This window comes from Dendroctonus ponderosae, unplaced genomic scaffold (genome assembly GCF_020466585.1).
Source record: "Dendroctonus ponderosae isolate FM_Combo_2020 unplaced genomic scaffold, Dpon_F_20191213v2 Dpon_F_20191213_3, whole genome shotgun sequence".
NCBI classification, from domain to species: Eukaryota; Metazoa; Arthropoda; class Insecta; order Coleoptera; family Curculionidae; genus Dendroctonus; species Dendroctonus ponderosae.
Genome location: NW_026018508.1, coordinates 14,143,952 through 14,155,977, shown reverse-complemented (window position 1 = coordinate 14,155,977; position 12,026 = coordinate 14,143,952). Strand labels below are relative to the sequence as shown.

Sequence of the window (12,026 nt, the reverse complement as noted above, 5' to 3'; positions counted from 1 at the left end):
TTGCAATAATCTTACGCCACCCTTGCACAAAACGACGATAATTTTTCTAATTTCATAGACAACAGAAGACTGTATTTTTTCTACATAACCCCCCCACTGAATTTAAAGCTGGATCCGCCCCCGAACGAAAACCGCAAATTTGGCTCTTCGAAAGTGTACTTATTGGGACAAGTTATGTACTTATTAGGACAATTGTGCCTAAAAAATCCAATACAATACAAGAATGTTTTGAAAGTAAAACAATATAAATTTTTCGAAAGTGTACTGACAAGTTATGTACTTATTAGGACAAGTGTGCCTAAAAAATCCAATACAATACAAGAATGTTTTGAAAGTAAAACAATATAAATTTTTCCTTTGTCACAGATATTTTGTCGTTACTAGAGAGGAAGAGAATGAATTTGGAGATGGACCAACCCCTGAAGGAATGGAAGAATTGGAATGGGACTTGGAAGTAAATGACGGAACCAATTTCAATGCGGGTAATTAATCTTATCAATAAGTGTTATTTTGCTTGATAAATGAAGTGATTGCTTAGACCCTGAACCTGTGGAGGATAGCACTGTAGACCTATACAGATGGTATGCGAGCATTTTAAATCGAACCGCAGTGCTTCTGGAGTCTCCAGAGCGGGATTTCAGCCGACTGGACCAGCATGGGCAAAGTGTTTTACACTATGCGATAAACTCCGGTACGAACTCTACTACACAAAGTGTGTGAAGTGGGTTTCACTTATCATCACTTGCAGGATCGGTGGAAATGATTGAATATTTAATTGAGAACTTTGGGAGAGAGTTGAGCGTGAACCAGAATGATAAGAATGGCTTTAGTTGTCTACATAAAGCTGTAGCAAGGGGCGATAGTAATATGGTGCGCTTTTTGATGAGGAAAGGTGTTAATATCAACGTATTGGCAGGTAAGAGTGGGTTTGGCCAGTTTTCTTTTGGACGATTTGATCGAATTTTTTTAGGGAGACATAGGCAATCACCACTGCATATTGCAGCCAAGATGGGGCATCACTGCATGATGAGAACGCTAATAGAAGCAGGTAGAAAGGGATTTTTGTTGATTCAGGAGACCACTTGACCACATAATTCACTAAATCAAAAATTAATTTTCATCAGGTTGCAACGTAAATTCTTTGGATTCTGAGGATCGAACGGCGTTGAATTATGCCGTAAGGCAAAGTGATGAAGAGGCAGTCCGAATTTTATGCGAGGCAGGATCTTTAGTGAATAACGAAGAGCCTGGAGAAGTGTTGCCGTTGGACTTGGCTGTGTATAACGGAAATGCCAGTATAGTGAGTGTTTTCAAATAATTTGCCTTTGAAACTTGTGCGGTTGGAAAAATCATTCCACTTAAAGGTGAAGCTACTGTTGCGACATGGAGCCAGAATAATTCCCTCTCACCATCTACTGCACAAAGCGATAACTCAAAACAACCTGGATGTGGCAATGGCTTTGATTGAAGGAGGTGCCATGATCAATAGTAGAGATTCTAATGGATTCACCCCAATTATGACCGCTTGTTCTAGGAAAAACGTTTTGATTTTAAAGTAGGTTTGCCATGATTCTCAGTTGGATAAATCTGACCATTGGCCTTTTAGGTATTTATTATTTGAAGGCGCAGATGTTAACATTCAGAGTCTTATCGATGGTAAGACGGCTTTACATGTTTGCAGTCAAGACGTGCGTTCAGAGGGCAATGTTAATCGGCTGATAGATATTTTGGTCAATAGTGGTGCGAATATGAATGCTTCTAGTTACCAAGGGACCGTATTGCTACATGCAATTGTGTTAGGTATAGATGTTTGTATAGAAGTGTAAGGAAATTTGCGTGAGAATTAATTTTAGGCAACAACTACGCTGCAATAGCCCTGATAAGGCACGGGGCTGATGTTAATATAAGAGATGAAAAAGTATGCTGGGATGTGTTGAGTGTTTCGCAACGCTACGGAACTTTGGAGCTGTGCAAAGCCGCTGTTTACGCTGGTTTTAATGTGAGTCAATTGATTCGCTATGCGGCTTAATTCGTTAGCAAGTTCACTTTATAGCTCAGGGATATGACACACGACCCCAAGAAGTTAAGAAAGGGCCCCAATGACGAGACCTACGATTTTATTGTTCACGTCAAATCAAATCCACTCCATCTTAGGGAGGTATGTAGGATAGTTATAAGGAATAAAATTGGATCTGAGAAACTGTTAGCAAAAATCCGAAATTTACCTTTGCCCACCATTCTACATAAATACGTAGCACTGGAAATTTTGGAATAGATACTAGGCGAGCCTTTAAAAGTATGTTTTGTGATCTCTAATAATTTAGATATAATTTCTGTTCCTAAACGATTAGACGTTAATTGCAGTAAATTGCCAAAGCTGCTTTCAATTTCCATTACTTGTACACGAGAATATTAAATTAGTTCAACTATCAAGGCAGTTCCTGGGTAAACACTGCAATCAAACTATTTTAGATTAGTATCGTTATTGGCAATAAACTGCAATTGGTTGTTTAATGTTTAAGATCTCGGATATGCTAGTCAGACGGTTTTGTTAGCGACGGATAACGAAGAATTTTTCTATGTTTACAAATGTAATTTACACTTACATCACTTGGATGATTATGGCCCTAAAAGTCTGGAGGTTTAAAGCGTTATAGAATATTTTATTTCATACTGGTGTTCATAGCTACATGTGATTTCAATATTTTTAAATAAAAACGAGCACTACAGTGATTTAACAGTAAAAGCACCAGTATGAAGTAAAATGTGTGCGTTTAGATTTTTTTTGGCCTGTCTTATAAAACCCATATTTATGATTTTATACGACCAAGATCAAATTACTAGAGAATGCAGTTTTGTAGGTCACCCATGCCCATTCTCTATTTAGACAAAATGTGTCCCATTTTTCCAATTGCTACTCGACTCTAATCACTTTTTTGTATCACTTCAGTATTACTTATATCAATCTCTAGTCCAAAAGTACAAATTTTAAGCAGGCAAAAATTTGGAAATATGTATGTACTCTGTCTACTTGCATATTTTTTAAATGATTTTCAAACACACAAAAAATGAGATGCAAATGGAAATTGTGTTGGATTTTAGAAGCACCCTTAAAATGTATTCTTAGGTATTCTAGGAAACAAAGCACATTTGCATTAATATTAGTGAATGTACCACCGTTCAGTTTACGAGCAAGTTTCAAATAATTTCGTTTGTTTTCCTTGTACTTTATGCGATAGGAAAATAAATAAGCAATTTTGAAGCATTTAATTTTTACTTATACATACACGTACATTTTTGTTATTCCATGCCTCTTCCTGGAAGTGATGTGAGCTTCACATAATAATCCTAGCTTAAAGGAAACAATATTAATGGATATGGGAGGGACATTATAGTGGAGAAGGTTGGAAAAGTTCGAGTATATCAGCAATGTCCATATGATTATTATCCAACGCTCTGCGTAATGCTGTTTTTCCATCAGCATCTTCCAGATCGGGATTCGCTCCTTTATGAAGAAGGGAAAGAACGATTTCTTTTCGCCCTAAAAATCATAATTTGAAAACGATTGAGACGTTCTTTGAATATGCTACAAATATTTGCCTATTTATGTTTTATTTTGACTTCGACTTTATTCGATTAGTAATTGCCTTTTTAGTTGTTTAACATTTGCCGATTGAATGAAAATGTCAAGATGGTGAGTTAATGTAGTTTCACTTTGTAAGTCGTAAATATTCCATACCTGTAGAAGCTGCTCGATGTAAAGCTGAAGCTTTTCCTGCTCTGGTTACCGCATTAACATCAGCACCTTTTTTCACCAAATACTCACATATATCGAGATGATTGTTTCTGGCAGCATAGTGTAAAGCTGTGTAGCCTGGAACATTTAAATAGAATTCACTCACTATTGTGAGGTAAATTAATCGTATCTACCGGCGCAGTCCCGTTGGTCAACAGTATATTTGCCATTATCAATGCATGCTTTCAGTTCATCCAGATCTCCATATAGCGAATGACCCCATATCCCTTTTTCAAACTCCATTTCATCCAGAGATTGGGTAGCAGGTTTACGATGATGCTGACAAACATATCCAATAGGAGGGAAGCGTCGGAACAGGTCACTTTGCGACATTTCTATGCCAATGAATGATTTTCTGGTATCTTTAGCAATCATATATTAAAAATTATATTTGACAATAATCAATGGAGTATGTAGATGTCGTAAAATAAAAACTGAAGCAGCATAAATTGAGGTAGAATAGATATTTTCCATGATATCCAATTGTCATAAAAGCTCGCTAATTTATTGCCTCTAGGTTTCAGTGATATAAATTCTTAATTAGATGCACAACTTTCGTATAACAAAGTTCGGACAAAAACCATATCAATGAGCTTATATAATATCAGTTACAAGACAATCACAGCGTGCAGCATACATAAAATCAAACCACTAAATAAATCATAAGTAGGTAAGTACACAATATCAATGCTTATGAGGATGCAAACATTTTTCTATTGGTATTGGACAATGTCATGTAATTGTTAAAATATTACTAAATATACCTACTGTTCCATATTTGGAACGTTATTACAAACTGCCTCTACGTATCAAAGCTAATATATGAAAATATCTGATAGTTTACAATTTTATTTTCTACTATGTATATGTTTGCATGTGTGTAAATAATTGCTACCCTATTAATGGTAAACTCAAGCTATATCTAGTAAAATTGTAATTACATATCGGGCAAGGCTATTTGATCTATCGATAAGAAGAAAACGGCTGAACATCGTGCATTTTTTTTTAAATCAAATCCAGCTTTGCTGAATTTTGTTAAATATTCTTCGCACTACTATATGAAAGAGTCACTTCTGGGAAAAAAACCAAAAAAGTGTTGTAAAAATTGAAGCGATTCACAGCGATGAAATATTATATTAGATAAAACAGTTGAGAGAAGCATCGTGAATTCCGTGCAAATTCTTTGTTGTAGTTGTACAATACTTACAGCTTTTTTATATCTTAAGTTCAAATCAAATTTATTCCTCGGTTTCAGTCATTTATTGTCTCTATTTATTTATCAAAATACGTTTCGGTGTATTTTTCCACCATCATCAGTTTTTATGTGTAGCGTTGTTGCTGCTTTAAGCCTTGGCATGCATTTTCTTGCTCGGCAAAAATTTGGTATGTTGATAGATAAATAGAGACAAGAAATGACTGAAACGCAGGAATGAATTTGATTTGGAATTGAAACACAGTCAGGAAAGTATATACAATATCTTAAGTTAACATTTAATTATTATTAGTGCATTTCCTAGCGGGTGAAAGCGATTTTAAGAGCTAAACTGCAAGAAGAAACGTATTATTGCCACGGAATTCACGGTGTAAGTTATTCCCTACATTTCGAAATTATTTAATTTTACAAAACGTTTTGACGAAAAAGGCGGTTTTCCACTGTTCACAACAACGAGATTATCACGTAAAGGTATCGTATTGATAAAATATTCTTTCACTTGAAGGGAATACTTCATTGCTGTCTTCAAGATGGAACTCACATATGTGCAATTTTCCGTTGATTTTATAAATCTGTACAGTACAAGTTCTCAAGTTAAAGCAGTTTTCTTCTCGTTTAGCGATTTAGCTGTGCTGATGAAGTCAACTTAAAGATCTCTTTGCATGGTCCAAATTACTTCGGCTTCTCCCGTGGTGGCAACCACTCGATAGCCAAGTTGCCCCAAAGCGTTGACCACATCCAATGGACAGGCTTTGAGCAAAACCCCATTAATGACACCCTTGCGGTAGTCAGAAAAGCGTTTTACTAGAGCTTTGATTTCATCGCCATTCAGGCCAAACACTGAGCTGTCTGAGGCATGGACGGAAGCTTTTACTGCTACATAAGCATAGGTTCCTGAAGACATTAAAAGGCTCGCGGGTATTTCCATAGTGGTGCTAAGTGGTTATTTGACACTTGTTTTCTGTGCTGGTTTACTAGCGGGGTAGGAAGCCTTACTACACTTCTCCTTTCTCTAGTGGAGCTTTTTCCGACTCTTTAATTGGAGATATGGTGGCAGGATCAGGCTCAGCAAACTCTCTTCTCATAGTCCACATATACTCGTTGTAGTCTTGTTTTACACTTGTGCTTGATGAAGCCACCACAGTATAGCCTGTAAGGGAATTTTAGATGGAATATTTTGGGGCAATTATGTAATTAAATACGACTTGGTACCTAGAACTTCCAATGCTGTAAGAATAACGCAAGGGTGTTGCATGTATACAATAGTAGAGTCGTCACAGTAACCACCAGAAGCAAACCGATTTAGCTGTTCAATATCTCCAGCTTTCAGCCCCGAGACCAACACCCTCCAAGGATATCTCTGGCCATATGCAGCTAGATTACCTCTGACTAGAATGTATGGCATTTGGATAACTGATATCAGTTATCTCCTGATCACTATCTCGGTTTGTTTGCAAACAGAACTAAGCAACTTTTTTCACAAATAGCCGAGCCCATTGATATGCGTATTTTCTAGTGTAACACGCGGAAAACAAGTTTTATAACCACGCTAACCTAACCAGAAACCTAACTGTTTATTCCACCTACGCTTTAATGGAAAAATTGATGGGAAATTGTTTATTGATTCGGTTAAACACGTTTGACGATAGTTTGTGCTCACGTGAAAGGTCGTTCTGGGGGAAATTTACCTCTATTGGATATTCGCGGTTCCAAGTCTCTAAGCCTAAAACGCTTACAACGACTTAAACAATTATTCGACTGAAAAACTACTCGAGTTAGTGTGTTTCGTGCGTTAACTCACCAAGAAATTCTCACAGAAAACCGTCGAAACAAAAAAATTTAGTTGACAGAGACGTTCAAATGCTTCGTAATGGCGATCTCTAATCTAGCACAATCTAGAAAAGACGTTGTACACTTTGGCCATGTTGCCAACACAATCGCCTTATGCCGAATATATGTCGATGGGATAAATTGTTGTATTGTTCACGTTACTTATCTATGGTTACTTGTTATTGACATCACAAAATATCCCCCCTGGGGGTATGTTCTGTGCGCATGGTTTTAGCGACCCTAAAACATAGCCCTTAGCCCTATCTCAACGTTATGTTTGTATTGATACAAGTCAATAAAATACATTTTATTAGGGGCTATTGTTCGTTTCGTGTGTGATATTTAGTGATGGACCAATCGAAGTTTTTCTTTAGCCACAACTTTTAAATTATAGCAAATAATCTGCAATATAGTCACAGACTACTCGCTATTAAACAGTATCCTGTGACTGCTCTAAAATGGTATATGATGTAAGGGTAAGAATTCATAATTTTTTTAAATAGATATTCTTGCTTAAGAGCTTCGAGTGATTAGTGTTCATTGCATGCATCACGGTTGAACACATGTTCCAGTTTTTTAAATATTTTGTATCCATAAAATAACTGGGGTTACGGTTTGAAAGTGTATAGAGATCACAATATAATGATTTTAATACAGGTGATAATTAGCAGAGCCACTGGGTAAATGACCAAGTAAAATGATGTAACAAACAAGCAAGGATAAAAAAAACACGCAAATCTAAAACTTCTTTAATTTTTTGCATTTTTTTGAGAAAACTGCCAACATTTTGAGATTGATAGTTCACTTTCCAAAAAGGTAATTTGGTTCCCTATGGACTGATGTAAAAACGAGCGTTCTTGCTCTTTTCGCTTCCGAGAAATGAGCAAAAACGGTACGAAAAACATGAAATTTTGGCAAAATCTTGCACCTAAGTGTCTGATATTCAAATTCCGATTTCTGGGTCAACACTACTCGAATTTCCTCACTCATGTTGTTATGACTATTTTCAATTCTCTTGAAACAATGTTTTCTTATTTATTTGTTAAATAAACTTAATTATGATGCGTTTGAACGCTCATGCCAGATGTGCCTTTAGCCGTAAAGGACTAGACATCAAACGAATTTTAGTGGCCCAAAAAAACATCTTCCCTTATTATATTTGGCTCCGTTTTATAATTTTTTGTGCTTTTATTTGAAAAGACAGTTATTTTTAACTCAGACTAGACGGAACGTTCACCCCTTATTAAATCACAGTGTGACACAAGATTAGCTGTAAGTGGAAGTGAAAATAAAGAGGTCGGCGAAAATAAACCGGCTGGTTTATAAAAAATGTTTATTGAAATAGCAATGTTGTTTTTTCGAGGTAATTTCATTTGGTTTGTACTTAAAGTGCAATGAACGACTGAATTAAGTATAGTATGATTATAATACATTTTTTATTCGAATGAAGCTAAAAGTGCGATTTTTCAATCAGAAGCGATGATCATAAAGCAGCACTTTTCTTTACTGTTCATTTGTTTTACTTTTGCGCACGGACTATTACGCACATGTGCGCAAAAGTAAATCTGACAAATTGGACATGCCACTGTCATAAAATATTTTCATTAAAAAGTAACCGACAGGATTTTTTAATGTATTACTTAGGTTTATAGAGAACTATTGATCATAATTTAAAATTTACTTACAATTTTTAGGTTATAACTTTGTTACAAGTTCAGTCTGAACTCGTTCAAATGGTCTATTTTTTTATTTTAAGTTATAATAAATAAAAACAGCCAAAAATGACAGCCGTCAACTTCATATTTAAAATTTGATGTCAATGCCATTTTTGAAATTGTCATGTTTTGGCGTTTGTAATTTTTGAGAAGCGTTATTTTGTCAGCATATACAAGTGAAACAATGAGTGTTGAAAATTCAAGTTCTGTTTTCACGGTATGGCGTTTGTATGAGATGCATAATTTGCATAAAATTTGCGATCTTTAAAAAAATCGGGGTTTGCTTGTGGCAACATCGGCGAGCGCAGAAAAATAGACCATTTGAACGACTTTGAGCCTGAACTTATAACAAAGTTGTAATATACAAATTGTTAGTAAACTTTAACGTATGATCAATAGTTCTCTATAAACCTACGTAATACATTAAAAAATCCTGTCGGTTACTTTTTAATGAAAATACTTCAAAATATTTTATGACAGTGACACGTCCAATTTGTCAGATTTACAATTGCGCACACGTGCGTGAAAGTCCGTGCGCAAAAGTAAAACAAATGAACAGTAAAGAAAAGTGCTTCTTTTTGATCATCATTTCTGATGGAAAAATGGCACTTTTACATTCATTCGAATAAAAACTACTATTACGGATGTGAGTAGCAAATTATTATTAATGCCAAAAAAAAATGGAGGTGTCCCAAAAGAAATGTCAAATTCCTGGGTTGCAAATCTTAGTCCAAAAGTTGACACACACGATAGATCATTTATTAAAAAAAAAACCCTAAACACAGAAGTTGTTGTTGTGTTGATGAAAAAAATGTCTTTTGATTTCAGATAAACCTTAAAAAAATACGTTTGAATGAACCGTATCCCCCCATTACCCAAACCAATAGTTTTTACTTGTTTACGCTCAAGCTCCCCCGTATGTTCGAACTTTTATTAATGAGAATTCAATTTAAAGCAACGTATAAAGTCGACAAAACTCCTATTAACCCATGAATAAATCCGACTGCTAAAGCGCCGCGGCGTCTGTCGCCCACACAAATAGTCGGCGTCGCACGTGAATATACGCCGTCAGTCATTTAGTTGCCGCCGTGCTGCTCATCATTATTTGCAAGAAGCTTTACTAAGTAAATTACGGTCAAGGCAAAGTGCGTTTCCATGTCACTTACATTTGATAATGCGACAAAAAGTGAAAATTAGTGAATTTTAACGAAGTATGTATGCGATATACGGGTTATGCGCAATTCCGTGTTAGACTGATAAAAAGAAAATTAACTGTGAAGTTGAGCCAGGACGGTTTTTCCATGACTGACTTAAGCGAGTGTTTTGCCAAAGCGCCAAGCAAACCTTTATGAAGTACTGATGGTTTTCAGAAAATCAGCCCAAATTTCTTTAAGTGTGAAAACAAACTTCTATAACCGAAACTCGAGCATTGTCTCATTGTGTGAACCGTTTGGCAGGGCAGATGCATAAAAATTCCTCAACATTATGTGAAATTAATAAAGTTCTTCTTTGCTTCTTGCCAAGCCTGTAGGTAGCGTAGGGTTAGATTTAAACAGTGGGGTGTTCCTGATTGAGTGCTTACCATTATGGAAGCTGAGGTCACTCAGCTCACAAATCCTTATGGAGACCAACAAAACTTTAATGAGATTCAAGGTGAGGGTAGCAATGGAATAACGTACCCATAAGTACCTACATGTATTTAAAAACGTTTAAAACACTTTAAATTTATTATCTGTTTAGAATTCCATAGTGTGTATGTATTATTATTACACACCTCATTGTAAACGCAACAACAAATCTTTAATCATACAAAAGGCTATCGACTTCTGTGGTTTTTCCACTCCCTGATCAATTTTAATAGTTAGAGACGCATAAAAACTAAAATGATTACAGATTAACATTGCAGTAGGTACATGGTTTCGACGATGTTCAGTGTGTAAAAAGTAAACAATTTACATTCACCTTACTTAAGTGCAGACTGATTCAAAATTGGCATCATTCGTTTTACGGGGTAATAGGGGCTTAGTTGGAGTGCCAGAAAAATGTTGAAATTTTTTAAAAATCGAATTTCAACTTCGCTATTAAGCATTATTTGAAATGGTCCCACGTTTGATTGGCCTATTGAAACTCTTAAGCATTCGAAAAGGAAAATTACGATCTTTGCTTCAAATTGCGAACATTTTTTACATTAAAAAAGTTTCCTTCTACAAATTTTTGATAAAAAGTCAAAGCGGCAATGATATTTTTTGCCATTATCAGGTACATAGCTTTTGTCAAGAATAGCAAGCATTTGACAAATTGCGCCTTACTTTGAAGCTTCTTTCGCAAAACCTACACCAATTTCAACTTGGAGGTCCCGAAAACATGGATATTTTGCTTCTGACAGGATAGAAAGCTTTAGTGAACCGTATTTGGTCAAAATCAGATCGACAGGACGGGATATCGAGAAGTTCCAACAACTGATCCTATGCTTTACTCCTAAGCCCAAGCAAAGTTTTTTAAAGATTTAAACAGACTATTAATTTAGCAAACATGAAGCTAATGTAGTCTTCCTTCAATCATCTGCAATGCAAGAATATCTTCTCCGAATGTGTCTGAAGCACACGGTGCAGGTTAATGATTACAGGACTTTTGACCTTCGATCAACATTTTTTTCCTCAAGTCGCACAAACCCAAGGAAAATACGAACTAAGAAAATTCGTTCATTTCTACACTTCTGGGAATATTGCAATACTTAATTAGATGGCTGGTATTCAAGGTTAAATAATCTATAAATCTATTTAAGTTAGGCACCTACTTAACTACTAAGCGGCTACTATAGAGGTGCATAGCAGGACAGACACGTAATAAAACTTATCGCTTAAAATGGTGTTGTAGTTCGTCAACGACGTGCGTTTTTTAAACGAAATCAGACTTACAGGATAACATTGTTGAAATTTACGTATTGGTAAGTTTGCAGCATTTTTTAAATTTAGATTAAAATATGAATTTTGCTGTAAAATAGTCGAAAGTTCTTTAGTTTTGATGCATTACATGATTCCAAATCTAGCTTTTCTGTGTACAGTAGATGCGTGTTCCAGAGAAAATCACTTATAGTACCGTTACATTTTTTCGAAAGTGCTTCATTGTTTCCTTGCATTATCCAACGGTTGTTCAAAAAGTACGGTTTACATTAATCGATTAATTGTTTAAAAAATACTCATTGTTATGCTGTTGTTCATTTTAAATAGTTCAGTGACGTGCGGTCTTGAATATCATTATGGCCTTACAATCTTTACAACTAAACCGTTTCTTAACACAATATCAATCCGTGCAATGTGAGTGCAGTTGCAAACCCAGGGGCGGATCCAGCTTATTAAAAATACAGTCTTCTGTTGTCTATGAAATTAGAAAAATGATCGTCGTTTTGTGCAAGGGTGGCGCAAGATTATTGCAAAATTTCATGTTTTCTGTCCCGTTTTGCATGTTTCTC

General features: G+C 35.7%; 4 protein-coding genes across 6 annotated transcripts in view; 2 read left to right on the top strand and 2 right to left on the bottom strand.

Moving 5' to 3' along the window:
* The window catches only part of LOC109537346 (putative ankyrin repeat protein RF_0381), a 4,425-nt gene extending 1,160 nt beyond the window's left edge, over positions 1 to 3,265 (top strand). The window contains exons 3-11 of the mRNA XM_019904009.2: positions 367 to 482; positions 539 to 691; positions 749 to 916; positions 971 to 1,048; positions 1,125 to 1,300; positions 1,365 to 1,555; positions 1,607 to 1,800; positions 1,854 to 1,999; positions 2,054 to 3,265. Coding sequence (XP_019759568.1) covers positions 367 to 482; positions 539 to 691; positions 749 to 916; positions 971 to 1,048; positions 1,125 to 1,300; positions 1,365 to 1,555; positions 1,607 to 1,800; positions 1,854 to 1,999; positions 2,054 to 2,275 — 1,444 coding nt within the window. The 3' untranslated portion in view covers positions 2,276 to 3,265. The remainder of the gene's footprint in view (positions 1 to 366; positions 483 to 538; positions 692 to 748; positions 917 to 970; positions 1,049 to 1,124; positions 1,301 to 1,364; positions 1,556 to 1,606; positions 1,801 to 1,853; positions 2,000 to 2,053) is intronic.
* The window catches only part of LOC109537352 (ankyrin repeat domain-containing protein 39), a 9,881-nt gene continuing 1,107 nt past the window's right edge, over positions 3,253 to 12,026 (bottom strand). The window contains exons 2-4 of the mRNA XM_048665180.1: positions 3,931 to 4,158; positions 3,740 to 3,874; positions 3,253 to 3,541 (exon numbers count right to left, since the gene is read on the bottom strand). Of these exons, the coding sequence (XP_048521137.1) occupies positions 3,390 to 3,541; positions 3,740 to 3,874; positions 3,931 to 4,129 (486 nt within the window). The 5' untranslated portion in view covers positions 4,130 to 4,158 and the 3' untranslated portion in view covers positions 3,253 to 3,389. The remainder of the gene's footprint in view (positions 3,542 to 3,739; positions 3,875 to 3,930; positions 4,159 to 12,026) is intronic.
* Positions 4,275 to 6,987, bottom strand: LOC109537353. Its single transcript, XM_019904021.2, has 2 exons — positions 6,222 to 6,987; positions 4,275 to 6,159 (listed from the first exon to the last, which is right to left on the bottom strand). Exons 1-2 carry the CDS (start codon positions 6,412 to 6,414, stop codon positions 6,005 to 6,007), a joined length of 348 nt encoding a protein of 115 aa, XP_019759580.1. The 5' UTR covers positions 6,415 to 6,987; the 3' UTR covers positions 4,275 to 6,004.
* The window catches only part of LOC109537347, a 9,369-nt gene continuing 4,369 nt past the window's right edge, over positions 7,027 to 12,026 (top strand). Inside the window, exon 1 of one of the 3 annotated variants that reach the window (XM_019904011.2) lies at positions 7,027 to 7,315. Coding sequence is in view for 1 of the 3 variants with exons in the window: in XM_019904010.2 (XP_019759569.1) it covers positions 10,141 to 10,207 (67 nt within the window). In the remaining 2 variants the exon portion in view is untranslated. Of the gene's footprint in view, positions 7,316 to 9,525; positions 10,208 to 10,858; positions 11,502 to 12,026 lie in introns of those variants that run through there. The other 2 variants (XM_019904010.2, XM_019904012.2) reach the window with 2 other exon arrangements.

Coding starts and splice junctions, on each gene's coding strand:
- LOC109537353 (XM_019904021.2), bottom strand. CDS start 6,414: ATGCCATACATTCTAGTCAGAGGTAATCTAGCTGCATATGGCCAGAGA. Junction 6,160..6,221: donor TACAGCATTGGAAGTTCTAG/GTACCAAGTCGT, acceptor ATTCCCTTACAG/GCTATACTGTGGTGGCTTCA.